The sequence below is a fragment of the Hoplias malabaricus genome, chromosome 6 (assembly GCF_029633855.1).
Source record: "Hoplias malabaricus isolate fHopMal1 chromosome 6, fHopMal1.hap1, whole genome shotgun sequence".
Classification (NCBI taxonomy): Eukaryota; Metazoa; Chordata; class Actinopteri; order Characiformes; family Erythrinidae; genus Hoplias; species Hoplias malabaricus.
The window spans coordinates 23,000,878-23,016,599 of record NC_089805.1 but is presented as its reverse complement, the minus strand read 5'-3'; the positions used below and the strand labels follow the sequence as shown (position 1 = coordinate 23,016,599).

Below are 15,722 nucleotides of genomic sequence, written 5' to 3'. Positions count from 1 at the left end.
TTTCGGTCAAGTTATTTCAGCCTATGGCTATTGTACTATTATGTAGCCTGAAGCCATGTACTCTCCCTTAATCACAAAGTGTCTAAACATAGCCCCATTAATTAGTTGATCTGGCCCTCTAAGATAAAAGTAATGCAATCATATGAACAGGAACATTTCTGTGAACTTTTCCTTAAAATGTTAATTCAATTTGTCTTCACTTTACCCCTTCAGCAGCCAAGTCAGGCAGATACCTGCTTCAGTAACTGATATTGTGCCTACATTTTATATGTCATATAGGAACACATAGGAAAACAGAAGCATCTCTTTCAAATATAGTAGTTTATTAGCACATATATACTGTACAGTCAGTAATGTTCTCTCTTCATGATTGCGTTTACATTGCACACAATGGACATAAATACAGGAGGTCTATATACAGAGGGGATGTAGGGGGCGGGGCAGCATGCAGTCAGTGACCCTTTACTGAGCTTAGATGGACATATGTGAGGAGATTTCTCAACATGGCCACGTTCAGCGGTACAGAACTCTGCATGTTACAGGGATGTCCAGAGTGGACTCATTCCTGCCTCTCACTCTTTCTATGTGACATATGTAGCCTGGCACCCTGCAGCATTTATCCATGCTGAAAGTGGCAAAGGTTACAAATGTTCACCATATAAACAAAGCAACAGACTGCTGGCGGTACTTTTTGATGAGGTCAGATGTTGCTGAAAAATTTGACTGGATGAGAATGGACGGCTTCGGCTACACACTCTTGCTGACATCACCACATCAAAGGGTCGTCATATCTGTAGGTGAAAATACAAACAGTATAGACTCTATCAGGGAATAATCCTAATAAAAGCTGACTGTATATTTATAAGAGTGAAAAGTCTTTTATATCAATAGTAATGTATTCTTTTAATGCTGTTCTGGCGTTAAAGATAAATATCCACAACGTCAGTGGATTTTTTTTCTTCCTTATTTGTCATACTTCATGCTTAAAATGGTAAAAATATATTTTAATACATTTATACATCTATTTTATTTAATTTCCCTATTTGAAATCCAAATTTGGTCGTATTTTCATTTCACCTTTTCTTTTACTTCATTGTCATCATCAAACTCACTCTACAGTGAGTGCTTAAAAAAGTCAGGTGTACAGATATGTACAGTTATCTATTTTACAAGTACATACAGTTTACTTTTCTTACAAATATGACTATTTATATTATATTTAATTTTTCCTTTTCCACCTGCTCCAATCTCATGAAATAAATTCAAACAATGCACTTAAACTAAGCAAAACAGCAATATTAGGATTTTCCCCTATGGGAGCTAAGTGAGGAGGGGGCCTTATTTTCATGTAACTTGACCAGTTTATAGTTTACATGTGACTAAATTTAAAGTACTTTCTTTTTTACCTATAAAGTCTGATTGACAGCTGATGGTAAGTTGATATATAGCTGTATAACAGAAAGGTTGAATATGGCCCATTAAGTGCATTAAACTGAGCCAGATTGGAGAAGGTTTCTGAATCGTACCTGGACTGTGGCCGGGTCTCTGTGTCTCCAAACAGCATGTTTGAGCTTATTGCATCAGTGCTGGACCTTTTCCCATACCTAAGAGAGAGAGAGAGAGGGTGGGGGTTAGGTAGGAGTTCATTTACCAAGGCCCTAGTTATATCTGGACAAAACTTAGCTTTTAAGCAGTCTATAACTTCATTTGCATTAAGTGTGCTGCAGGGGTATTTTAGCACCAATTATGCCCATTACTGAATATCTTTCCTTTTTACTTTGCCGGGAAAATCCATTTCCTTTCCACAGTCCCTTTCCCCCCCCAGCTACCTACGCTGTGATGCGTTTCTTAAATTGTGGCCTAGGAATGTAATTAGGTGACTTCAGTAGTGAACCCTTTTCAATTCATATGGTGAAGCCTAACAATTAGTAGGAGAACCTTTAGAGGTCTGTGTGACTGAAGATAGCCCTCATTTAAGTCACTTTCCCCTGGACAGAAGAACCTCGTCCTCATAAACCCTTGTTTCACAGAATCGAGGGTGACCATATTTTTAATCTGTCAAAGAAATGCAATTAAAATCCTCAGCCACCTCATTTCACAGTTGGTGTGTTTTGAACAGAAAGAACTGCGTTTAACACAAGCTAATCTTAAAAGCAGTGAGTGGGAGGCTCTTAATTACAGTATTCTCTGTGGATTAATACCAGCCTCTCGGAGGTACATAAAAAAATAAATATATAAATAAACAGCCTAATTCTGCAGCAACAAACCCAGTTATGACACAGCTTCCTGTACACTGAAAAACATTTCATGTTGTTTTTAACCTCAGAGAGTAGGTAACCTGGCTTCTCCAAAAATTTTGATTATAAATGAACAACAATGGACAAAAGCAACTACACATATGATTGTTCTGCTAACCTTAGAGTACAATTTCTATTCTTTGACTTTAACATACTATTTTTAACTACAAAAAAATGAAAACTTCACACCTGAACAAGCTGCATTTTATGTTTTTTTTTCTTCCCCAATACGTTAAATACAATAAACAAGCAGTTAATGTAGAATAAAATGTGAGGGGATGTATAGAGGTTGTGTATGAATTTTCTCATAGAAAATCATCAAAGCATGTAATATGACAGGGTGTGTTAAATTCTGCATATAATTGTAGAGACAGACAAGTTGACGGATAGATAGAAAGACAGACAGACAAAGAGAAAGAGCGAGTGAGAGACAGAGAGAATTACTGTATTAATTTGTAGAGTATTATAATGCACAATATTTTGTGGAATTTGTGGAACCATTGTTGGAATTATAACCTGTATCTACATTTTGGGAAAACAATGGTGATCTATTATCATAGTACAAAAACTTTATACCAAAATGATCGACAGAAAGAAATTTATTTGGAATGTAAGTTATTTAAAATATTAATAATTTTCTTGCCAAATATATAAAAACGAGGAATTTACATTATAGTATATACTTTATACAAATATGATCAACACAATAACAATAATTTAACACGCTGTGGTAAGCTGTAAATGTAAAACAAATACTTTAAAAGAGGAATCTTTTGAATAAGGGTCATTTAATGCTATCAATTAGCAGAGGATGAAGTATTTGTTTGTTTCTTTGTTTGTTTATAGAGAGAGCCCACCTCTGCCTCGTGATGAGGTTGATATAGTGCCTGAGGGCGGAGTAATACTTTGCGAGCTCCTCGGCCGGGGCGTCCTCTCCGGGGTTGTCCGGTTTTGTTGGGTACCCTTCCGCCAGCGCCGCCAAACAGAGCAGCAGCGCGCAGGCGGCCCAGGCGAAGAGCACCGAGAGCGGAGGACGCATCACTCACTGACTGAGAGAGAGAGACAGGCGGAGAGAGAGAGATCTGGAAAGAAACACAGTAGGTTAGAAAAACCCATCCGTACTGAATATAAAACCCCGCTCATATCGGATTTATTAATGTGCGGGGAAGGTAAGATATATATCAATTAAATACTTAAAAAATGTAATGTCAGTGCGCGGTTGATGGCCGGAAATATCTGTCATAAACCTATGCGTTTATTTAAAAAAATAACACAACCTACCAAAAACACAAACAAATGTATTCCACGGCTAATAAAAGTAAGTTTCGGACACCTGTTTTTCTAACGAAGCAAGGTATTATATTTCTAGCCTAGCTCTTGTAGGAAAAGCATCTTCTAAACTTCATAGACTGAACTGGAACTCTGAAGCGTGTCTCTGGAGACAAGAAGTTTTGTATTTTCCTACATAATCTCGACAAACGAGTAGTTACTTACAGTGGGCTGCTCTTCAGATGGTCTTCTCGTGGAGTTTCAGTTCTGAATCGCGTCTCGCGCTCTGCGGGCAGTTTTATAGCCTCGTGGCGCGCGCGAGGTGATGAAGAGTAGGAGGAAGAGGAATGTGAAAAGCAGCAGTTTAACGTCATGGGTTAAGAGCTCTGGCATCATCCTCAGTTACGTCGGTTAAAGAGAGCTAATTAAGAATAACCTTATTTGGTATGAGACATCAATACGTTCGTCTGGAATAAGACATTTTATAATCAACTGTGTCTTGTCACCAGAGTTTGCAACAGAGTTTATCCTTAAATCTCTAAATCACATCAAATTCCCTAAAGCCTTAAAAGTCTTAGATGTATCTATATCTTCATCTTAATTCAGTATGTGTGGATCTATGAATATGTAATTAGACGCCACCACTTAATCCTACACCACTGGCCTGCAGCTCAAGAGCCCAGCCCCACAAATTCACTGGATTTAGTCTTTAGCTTTATGATGTAGGAAACCCTGGCTCTCTGAATTTGCCCATTTGAGACTGTCTTTCAAAGCGGAAATGCTCAGCCATCAGACTGACTGCTTACTTTGCTCATGATACATCTATAAGCAACACCACACAGTCACTCTCAGAAATAAAACACAAAACGTCAAATGTGAAACAGTTCCACTTACAAAAAATAAATCATATTTTATTATGACGATTTTTCATTCTTAATGGGACTTGGTTTAGGATCTCTAGTTTCCTAAAGCACACCTATAGGTCTCATTATAGTATCATACAGAACTAATCATAGCTCAGTTGTCAAAACATTAGGAATGTTCTGAGATAAGAGTCAGGAACCAACAGAAACATTCAATATTTTCTGTAGATTTCCAGCAAGTGAGTACAAACATTAAAAGGTAGAGTTTTCTTTTGTGCTCTCAATAGTTTGTCTTCGATTAGAGAATGTATGTATAGTATAACTGCATGCACAGCAGACTTCATGCACTTAGGCTTTTTATTTAATTTTCCAGATTTAAAACTTACATTTCTCTTGGGAAAGTGAAAGCAGTGTGCCTTTAAAACCCATTTAAGGTACAAAATGATGGACTTTATGGACCATGTACTTCCTCCAATGGTACATTTACAAGGGCAAAAAAGTACCTGTAAAGTAGTTTTTCAGACAGTGAAGTCCCAAAGTCCCCAGAGTAGCAGGAATAGCTGCATTACATACCTAGAGCCTCACTAGAGGAGATGTCTATGGGATGCAGACTCCAGCTGTCAGCATTTGAAAAGGATTTGGACTATTAAATTAATAAACACAAAAGGTTTAAGATTTGTCCAATAACTCATGGTCCATGGAATAGAAAAGACCTTTAATTCTGTTATTCCTTCCTCGAAACTAATGAACATCTTTAATGGCATTGTGCTACAGCCGTCTCAAATTTCTGTGTCTTGTAATTTAATTATTTTCAAAACTGTCAGTCAAAACCAGGGATTTCTCATAATTGCTATTCATATTTAAGTACTCAAAACCTTTGTTATGTGGTTTTAAATTTAGACATATTGAACCGTATATTGAATATGTATTGAACTCACAATATTTTGAAGGTATGATAGACTTTGGAGGTTGCTTTTTTGTCTGTTTACAATGGTATCTAATGGCATGCATTAATGCTCATAAATCTTCAAATTTATGCTGCTATAGGTTCAATTTTGTAATTAAACAATCTCCATTATATTGGCTGGCTAACATACAGCCAGCAAAATATAGGTACGGGCACTGCCACATTTTGCTGCCTGCCCCTGTTGAAAGTGAACTGACGTGAAGTATGAGATGACAAATATGCCTGCAGTGGATGTGTACCATTAGTGCAGAGGTTCATCTGCATATGGCAAATGTGATTAGATCCAAAATTAGTCAAAGAATATCATACTGCAGCATAATAATCATTGATGGATCATTATAATCAATGAACAGCTCCATCTGTGTTGGAAACCTGCTGTAGGTTAGTGCATGCTAGGTCGCCTGTGACAGTTTGGTATCCGATAGGTAACAGGCTTGTTATTGAGTTTATCAAGTTTCATATGAAGATAACAAATGCATTTGTTGGTTTGCAAAATAATGTAAAAAATATATAATGTTGTATCTATGGTTTTGGCTATTTGCATTCAGTATGAGTGTGAGGGCACTGAAGCCATTCTGAAATTAAGATTAGGAACAAAGTGGCACATTTAACAGCTGAAAAGAAGGGCAGTGCTGGCTGTGGCTGCATGACCTCTGAGAGTCAAGACAACAAAAAAACATGTCACAGACCACAGTGTAATGAGGGACTAATCAAAGCTCACCTTGTCAGTAAAAACAAACCTTGTCAAATAGGGACTGTAAATGCTATAGATGTCTCTCAGCATTTTTCACAATAACAGTTATTACAACAAATCCAAAGTTCAAATGGATACATGCTCTGACACTTAAAAATCATGACTGATTGTGTGTGCCATCACATAACAGATGGACAGGACTAAGACGAAATTAAATGATTAATTAGGTCAAAGATCAGCACAGTCTTTCAATGCTGAAACTATTTTATCATTTGAATGGCCTTCTTTTGCTTTGCCGGAAGAAGTTACTCAACTGATGAACAACTATAATGATAGTAATGATCTATCCTTATATATTTATATAGATGATCTAATCTGTGGTCAGGGCTCACAGGTCTTGTGCACGATTTGAACCCAGGGTCTCTCACAGGCAAAGTGAGTGTCATCCCCCAGACCAATGTGTCAAGAGTGCTAACATACACACTCCCAAAACTATTTAGTTTGAAGTTTAAGGATCTTTGAATTATAGCTTCTGCTTATTAAGTTCTCCATATTTGTTCATTCCAACTAAACCTGGCAATTAAAAAGCTCACGTCTGCTTTGTTACACAGAGCTTTAGTTCTGTTACTTCTATGTTTTTTTTTTGCCATTATAAAACAGATGGTGTTATCGTGCTGACAGGGACCACTTCTGTTGTTTTGCTGTGTTCTCTGTATTGAGTGGAACATGATATATCACATCTGTACTCTGTAATAGGAGATTATACACTCAGTGATCACTGAAATAGGGACACTTTATTTGTATCTCTCATTGTTCGTTTTATCAGCTCCACTGACCATACAGGAGCACTTCAGAGTTCTACAATTACAGACTGTAGTCAGCCTGTTTCTCTGCATACTATGTTAGCCCCCTTTTACCCTTGCCCTTCATTGGTCAGTACACTTAGAGATCCACCACAGAGCAGGTAATTATTTGCTGGTGGATCATTCTCAGCACTGACATGGTGGTGTGTTAGAGTGTATTGTGGATCAGACTTAGCAGTGTGCCTGGAGTTTTCAAACATTGTATTTTGTATTTTGCATCAGTGGTGGGCAGCTTTCAGGTGCTGTTAAAGAATTCCTTCACCAACAGGAATACCCATGTTCTTCTTCAGTATCTAGCAGGATCTATTTCAAGGACATCTGATGCCTCTGTATAAAACACAGCTGGCGATGTGATAGAGCTCGCCTCTGGCTAGGTAAAACACCTGATAGCTTGTAAGGCTGATGTCACAGTATGTTACCTTCACAGCCATATGGTCACAAACTCATATACATTAGTGGTGTACAATAAATACCCATTTGTGCTTTACACATATTCCGGTCCTGTCATGTTTGTATTCTGTCCTCTACAGTAAAATGTAATGAAATCCCAGGTCAGGAAAGCATATAAGGGAAAGGAAGAAATAAGGAATTAACAATATAACAAAGTTATCATTGTCATGATGTGACACAATTTGTCTGGGTCAGTCGTGGACATTTTTTATTTTGCTTAACTTTTTTTTTTTTTTTGATGGAGCTGAGGGAGAATTCAAAGATATTTTTCTTTCACTCGTTAGGATTCCTGTGGTTATTGTTACAAAGTGTTTCATAGAATTTTAGATAACTACTAACACTAACATTTTTTAATTCATATCCCTCCTGTTATTCTCCTTTCAGTGAACTAAGAGTGAACTGAGCTCTTGCAATGAAGAACTGTACATGTGAATTTTTTGGTAAACACCACTTAAGCCTAAATGACATTGCTTAATGCCCCCTGTTTAAAATAAAGCAGTCATGACTTCTGCATGTCCTCTGTTTATTAGGCTACATTTTTCATTTCTAATATATGCTCATTCTGAAAGACAGCAGTGCTACTAAAATAGGAAATGGCTAATAAATGATTTTGTTGGAAGGGCTCAGTTGGCACAGAGTTTTGTTGTTCTCCTCCCGTGAAGTTACAGCATTTTTGGTGCAGTCTGTATATTCTTAGTTCATACACCCAAGAAAACAATCCTGTCAACTCATGGGGCAAGGCTTTCAAGCTGCAAGTGAATGGGGAGGGTTAAATGGAGATAGAAAACAGGGATTAATTTCATAGTCATAGATCTACTATTACTGAATGAAGCCTACATTTTAAAGTTATATATAAGCCACTTTTGAAATATTAGGGGAACTATTCTTGAAAAAACTTCCAACCATGCAATTTTGATGAGCAGAGATAAGTTTTTGGGATTTTAATCAATGAGCGGATTTGGACATTAACACAGCTGTCATCTTTACTACTACTGGAGTTACAATTAATATTGCCATCATCTCCTTCGGCTAGCACTACTGCTGAGCTGTCTGCTGCTGCAACACTTTTGTTCTGTGATTGACACAGTTCTGTTTCTTTCTGCCAGCTTTATCATGAAAACCAGTTAATTATTCATGAAAGAGTTATTGTTACAACAACATCATTACATTGTAATGCAAATCTGCCCAGGAAATTATAAAAGGTTATACTAGTCACCGGTTTGGGCTGACTATACGAGGTGCTTTGCAGCTAAATGTAGAGTTTAGGATGTCAACATTATTTCAGAAGACTATTTTCAGGAATAATGTGCCTGAGATTACCGTATTTTAAAGGCTTATTCAATACAGCAGCAAAACATCAAACGTCCCCATTCTCTTAGAAATTAGTGCCTGTTCCTCTTCCTGCTCTGAAATGGTCAATTAAGATACGTTTTTAGTTCTCCTGAGTGTGGGTGGGATTTAAAAGGCTATATATTTGTAGAAGCGAGGGGAGGTAAGAAACAAAAATATAAAAGCCGTGACAGGTACTTGTGTCCTCTGGTGTTCTGCCTCCAGGCTGGTGAGAAGTCATAGGTCTTAAGTCACAGGTCACGATGAAGGTTTGATGGAACTTTAATAAAAAAAACCTCCCGCATCTCCGTCTGAACAATAAAATCATGTCACAGCTATGTTACACGCTGCCACTCAAAGTGATGCTGCCCAGGAGGGCAGAGCAAAAAGGGACATGGCAAACACCAGCACCTGTCACTTTCCTGGAAACACACACACACACAAACACACACTGCTGTCGTCGTCATCATCATTATCACACTAAACCATGCTGACCTGAGTAACCTTTAAAGTGAGAATTCTTCCACAGGTTTCTAGGGCTGTGGGACTGTGTGTATTGTGGAAGCCAAATAGTAGAAACGTTGCCTAAGCTTATTTCTAACACAAAATATGCCTTTCATATATGTTTGAAGAATGTCTTTTATATATAAATATATATATAGGATATAAGCAACAAAGCATATTCCTTTTACTGGCTTGAGTCATAATGTTTGAATATTACAATAGCCATATAGTTAAACAAAATATAAAAAATAAATTGGAATATAAGATAGTCGCTGAGAGTCTACGTTCTCATGTTAAAGAAGTATGAGATGAATGAACTCTATACTCCAGCAGAAGCAACAAACAACTCTTTTTACTCAGAGTTTCTTATCTCTTAAGTCCAAAGCATAAGAAAGTCCTAGTCAGACAACTGCAGCCCGCTAAAGGCTACTACACCAGAGCAAAAGCTTTTCTGCTGAAAGAGGCTATTTGGCCATTAGAGTCTCCATCTCGAATATAGATACATTACAAAGAGAGGGATCTATTTCAAGCTTTTAATGATTACGGCTTGCAGCCATTGAAAACTCTAAAGTTATTATCTCAGAATTTAGAATATTCATTCATTCATTCATTATCTGTAACCGCTTATCCAGTTCAGGGTGGGTCCAGAGCCTACCTGGAATCATTGGGCGCAAGGCAGGAATACACCCTGGAGGGGGCGCAAGTCCTTCACAGGGCAACACACACACTCACACATTCACTCACACACTCACACCTATGGACACTTTTGAGTCACCAATCCACCTACCAACGTGTGTTTTTGGACTGTGGGAGGAAACCGGAGCACCCTGAGGAAAAATTTTAATATTATATAAGACTAATTAAAAAAAATGCTTTTAATACAATTAATTAATGTTGGCTTACGGAAAAGTATGTACAGTACATTCACTCAATACTTGTTCTGGGATCCTTTTGCATGAATTACTGCATCAATGCGGTGTGGCAAGGAAGCGATCAGCCTGTGGCACTGTTGAGGTGCTATGGAGATGGTGTCAGCAGAGGGAAGCCTGAAGTGCTATAAAATTTCCTGGTAGACAACTGCACTGACTTTGGACTTGGTATAACACAGTGGACCACCACCAGCAGATGACATGGCTCCCCAAACCATCACTGATTGTGGAACCTTCACACTTGACTCAAGCAGCTTGGACTGTGTGCCTCTCCATGCTTCCTTCAGACACTGGGACCTTGATTTCCAAATGAAATGCAAAATAGATTTCAAGCAAGACTTTGGACACTGAGCAACAGTCCAGTCTTTTTCTCCTTGGCCCAAGTAAGACGCTTCTGTCGTTGTCTCTGGGTCATGAGTGGCTTGACACAAGGAATGCGACAGTTGTGGCCCATGTCCTGGATACGTCTGTGTGTGGTGGCTCTTGAAGCACTGACTACAGCAGCAGTCCACTCGTTTTGAATCGCCCTCAGATTTTTGAATGGCCTTTTCTTAACAATCCTTTCAAGGCTGTGGTTATCTCTGTTGCTCGTGCACCTTTTTCTACCACATTTTTCCCTTCCACTCAACCTCCCATTAATATGTTTGGATACAGCAGGAGGGTGTCAATGACTGACTTCTGGACATCTGTCAAGTCAGCAGTCTTCCCCATGATTGTGTAGCCTACTGAACCAGACTAAGGGATCATTTTAAAGGCTTAGGAATAATCTTATATTGATTATTCTAATTTTTTGAGATAATGACTTCAGTGTTTTCATTAGCTGTAAGCTATAATCATCAACATATAATAAAAATAACATAACAATAATAACATATACAAAAATAACATATACAAAAATAAGTAAACACTTGAAATAAATATCTCTGTTTGTAATGAATCTATATGAGTTTCACTTTTTGAATTTAATTACTGAAATAAATTAACGTTTTGATGATATTCTAATTTATTGAGATGCACCTATATATACAGAAACCTACACCTAGGTACCTACAGAAACTTGTAAATAACTCATGAAAGAATAAGGTTACGTTAAAACCAAGCACCATTGTTTGTCTTGTGAAATTCCCAATAAGTTTGTTGTGACACATGACACTCTTCCCATTGCAAAAACAAAAGTTGGACTTCAAAATGGCCACCATGGTCACCACCCATCTTGAAAAGTTTCCCCCCTCCCATATACTAATGTGCCACAAACAGGAAGTTAATATCACCAACCATTCCCATTTTATTAAGGTGTGTCCATATAAATGGCCCGCCCTGTAGTCTTTAATATCGACAATGAGTCTTCTAGATTTACAACATAATAGACATCCTGAGAACTGATATCCTAATGCTAAATATGTTAAGAATCCTAAATTACTGGGTCAAGGATAGCCTCAAAATTGCACACAGTTATGGTATGGTTTGGAGTCTTTAGATTGGGGCAGGAGCTACGAATGCTAATACTGATTAATACTGATAACAAACAACCAATGTTTATACCAAACTTAGCTTCACGCAGGGGCCACAAAATATCAGATTTGAAAGTCTGAAAGGTTTGTTCAGTGGTTTTTGAAACCTGTTTCATTCATTCATTCACCGCTTATTTAATTCAGGGTCACAGTGGGTCCGGAGCCTAACCAGAATCTTTGGGTGCAAGGCAGGAACACACCCTGGAGGGGGCGCCAGTCTTTCACAGGGCAACACACTCACACTTATGGACACTTTGGAGTAGCCAATCCATAAAAATTCGTCTTACTGGTGCACTAAGAGTCTGTAGTCCATCTGTTGCTCATCTTATTTTGTTACCCCCTTTTACACTGTTCTTTAATTGTCAAATCATACGTGCTCTGGGGTGGCCACTAATATTAGAACTGCAAAGTGCACCTGAGTGGTAAGTGGAACTGATCAACTGGGCAGTGAGCGCAGAAGCAGAACACTGAGTGGAGATGGGACAATTAAATCCCTTTAAGTATTTTAAATGCATCAAATTTGTTCAAAGAAATCTCTCACATACCTTTCTCTGACTCATGTCTCATTACTTTTATCATTCCCACTGCCTCTTCCTTCATTTTTCCATATACGCCTCATTTGATCTCTCTTTTTTAAAGTCATTACGTAAAAAGCAGTTGCATTAAAGACAAGAGTTATAGGAAGACACAGTGAAGCTCTGTGGTGATAGGAGAACAGGACTAATCCCCCCGCTCCCCCCCTCTCTCTCTCAGTTGAAAGATTTGAATGTAGTCATCAATTATGTTTTGCCCAAAAAAAAACACTTTTTTCCCCATTGTCATATTTTCACTCCTTTTTACTCCCCCATATGCATGACGGTATATTGTTGCAGTCATAACAAAATATTACATTCATTGTACGTGCAAATGTTAATGAACGCTTGCTTATTAACATGCTGCTGAAGTTTTTAAACACTGTGTCCACTCATTGTTCAGAGACAGTAGTAGTAGTTTGTGTGTAGTTGTGGTCATCCTCTAATCCTTTATCAGTGGACACAGGATGCTGTTGGCTGGATGTTTTTGGTTGGTGGGTTATTCTCAGTCAAGCAGTGACACTGAGGGCTTTAAAATCTCCAGCAGCACTGCTGTGTCTGAACCACTCGTACCAGCACAACTCACACTAACACACTACCATAATGTCCGTGTCACTGCAGCGCTGAGATTATGCCTGTTCTGTGGTGGTCCTGACCATGGAAGGACAGGGTGAAAGTAGAATAACATGGTAGGCAGAATTGTAGAACTCCAAATTGCTTCTATATGGTAATTGGAGCTGACAGAATGGACAAGGAGTGTAGTTTTTTGGAAGTTATACACAATAAAGTGGTTGTTGAATGTTCTAAATATATTTATATACTGTATGTATACATATGTCAGTATCTGTGTGCTTTACCAAGGCAATATTGAGGGAGAAATTAACAGGCTCTGCTGTGGGACTTTGATGCACAATACAAAGAAATTGTCTTTGATTTTCATCAAGGGAAACATATTGATTTTGCTTGGTTGCCGCTGGCTTTTGTCATCCAGGAGTTGAATAAACAAAACTGTCAGCCCGACACTCTTCATTCCTCCTCCTCCTCCCGTCCTTTAAAGAGGTGCAAAGCGGAATAAAATCTCAGAAGAGAGAGAAAAACTCATCCTGCGCTATCACAAGCACGAAACAGACCCAGCTTCAATTTTCGAGCCTTTAAAAAGAGAAAATTCAAAGAACTTCCTCTGACACACTTTTCAGTCTCCCTGCATTTGATTTTCTTTTCGTCCAAATAAACGAAGCAAGGTAACCTTTTTTTTTTGTGGAGAAGAATACATAATAATTAAATCACTACCTTAATACCATTGTTTTGAGTTATTTACATGTATCAATATGCTATAAATGAAAGTGTCATTTAATGCTAAAACACAAAACAAAATTAATTTGTATAAAAATCTTGCCAGAAAAAAAGTTGCCAGAAGGTTCGGCACATCTCTCTGCGCAGACTGGAGGCAGTGCCAACTTGGTTTTGTTTGCTCTGAACACATTTCCATGTGGGCGTTATTTATTCAAAAGCTGATCTCTGATTCTTTCATGCTGTTGTACTGACACATGATTAAACTGGTTGACAAATTGTCAATTTACATGTGATTTGCATATTAGATGAGATCTTTTGTAAGGACAAAATAGCAATCTAATATGTGGCCCTCAGTTATAGTTTAAAAAATAATAAACAGAAAGATGTGTAATTACCAGAAGTAAGCCAAAAAGTCACATAGATAGGGGTCAATTTGAAGGAAAAACTTAAATAACATACATTTCTTAAAAATAGTTCGAGCTGGACTAGTCCTACCACAGGGGTTCAGTAATGGCATTTGAAAGGAACTTTCACCAGAGCATTAAGATAACAAGGAGACATAGTGTCACTGATGCAAAGCAATTAACAGTGCCACCTGTGTATAATATTGTTGAAATTGTGCGACTATGAAATGGGTCAGTACACTGAAGCATTAGGTTCTCACAATCCAGATAATCATTCACAGGAGCTATTCATCATTTCTGTTTATTTCCTTAAAAAAATCTTTATTTATGATTACTTCATTTTCTCAGTAATTGCTTCATAACCCTTTCCACAGTGGAAGGATGGACAGAAAATACTTATTGCTGCAACAAATGAAATTGCATCTCATCTAATATTTCCTTCAAAACAGAATGTGTGCGTGTTCATGTGAATTTAATAGCATAGATAATGAGCGTATAAAGTAGACAAACAGTGACCTGATTTACTGATCACAACATGCTACAACTGTACAAATGCAACATCTTCTGAAGCAGCTGTCAATCACTGAACCACCCTCACAGCAGAATACAATCAGTCCTCACCAGAGTAACCATGGGTGTGCAATTATACTCAACTGGGTCTGGCGATGCTGAGGAACTCTCCGTTCTATCTCCCTCTCTGACATTCTCTCTATTCTATTTGATCTATCTGTATCAGTGAGCTATATGATTTTATTGGTAGGAAACAGGTTAAGAGATTTGATTGTATGATGGGTGGAGATCAAGTAGTCACACTAATGTAAAGACATGGATATTTGTGTTGAGTAATTGTGTGAAAATGTTTTGACCATCATTAACTTCATAAGATTTGGATGAGAAATATTTCTTACACATAGACACACACACAATAGTGACATGACGTCATATAGAGCTTCAACTAAACTGAAATGTCACCTTTCAGATGAGATACCTTCCGCTAGCTTGGTCCACTGCTCCTTAACTTTGGACCCAGGTGTGTGTGTGTGTGTGTGTGTGTGTGTGTGTGCTCTTCTTCAAGTAAGAACAAGTTCCCGTTGGACACCTGCTCATCTCTCTTAGGATGCAATTTCATGACATAGATGGTCTGAGTCACACTGTGGATGCTGAATTGGACTTGGCTCACCTGCTTTCACTGCTGCCTAGAAATATTTATGGTAGTCTTAATCACCCTCCGCTAAGATCACAGCCCAATTTAAGCATGCGATCCCAGTTCACACCTAATGCAGAAAGCCAGGGAGTAATTCCATCTGATTTTTAATTTGACTGGAGATTAAATCACTTTATCTGTGCAGATCTGACGTTTGCAATCAGATTAGTTAAATACGCACAGCCTCTCTATTATGAGAGCGCCTGCCCTAATTCTTCAAAACAGACATTCACAAATCTTCTCCTGGGGTTTTCACTTTTATATTTTGCTAATATCACGATGGCTCTCACGTTTCCTGGCTGATGTCAGTGATTGTGTTGCCACACATTCAGACACAGTGTGTCTATTGGCCACAGTGTTCTACTGCCAGGCCTGGGTAGAAAAATTAAATCCAATTTCTGGAGTATGTTTTCCATTTTCTTTTTACTTGCCTGACAATAGGAAATATGAGACGCAGCCATGATTGGATTGCTACTGTAGCACATAAGAGCGCATCAGTTCTTATTTGAGCACATACATAATTAAGGGAAAGAAGAGCATTGACTGATTTTTCAGTTATTCTTGATTTTATTC

General features: G+C 38.1%; 1 protein-coding gene across 1 annotated transcript; it reads right to left on the bottom strand.

Annotated features, from left to right (window-relative positions):
• Nucleotides 1-323: 323 nt before the first annotated feature.
• Nucleotides 324-3,888, bottom strand: npy (neuropeptide Y). The gene is made up of 4 exons (XM_066674278.1): nucleotides 3,792-3,888; nucleotides 3,155-3,379; nucleotides 1,527-1,604; nucleotides 324-791 (listed from the first exon to the last, which is right to left on the bottom strand). The coding sequence occupies exons 2-4, from the start codon at nucleotides 3,334-3,336 to the stop codon at nucleotides 767-769; spliced, it is 285 nt and encodes a 94-aa protein (XP_066530375.1). The 5' UTR covers nucleotides 3,337-3,379; nucleotides 3,792-3,888; the 3' UTR covers nucleotides 324-766.
• Between the last annotated feature and the right edge of the window lie 11,834 nt (nucleotides 3,889-15,722).

Coding starts and splice junctions, on each gene's coding strand:
- npy (XM_066674278.1), bottom strand. CDS start 3,336: ATGCGTCCTCCGCTCTCGGTGCTCTTCGCCTGGGCCGCCTGCGCGCTG. Junction 1,605..3,154: donor AACCTCATCACGAGGCAGAG/GTGGGCTCTCTC, acceptor TCTCTCTCTTAG/GTATGGGAAAAGGTCCAGCA. Junction 792..1,526: donor GAGACCCGGCCACAGTCCAG/GTACGATTCAGA, acceptor TTTCACCTACAG/ATATGACGACCCTTTGATGT.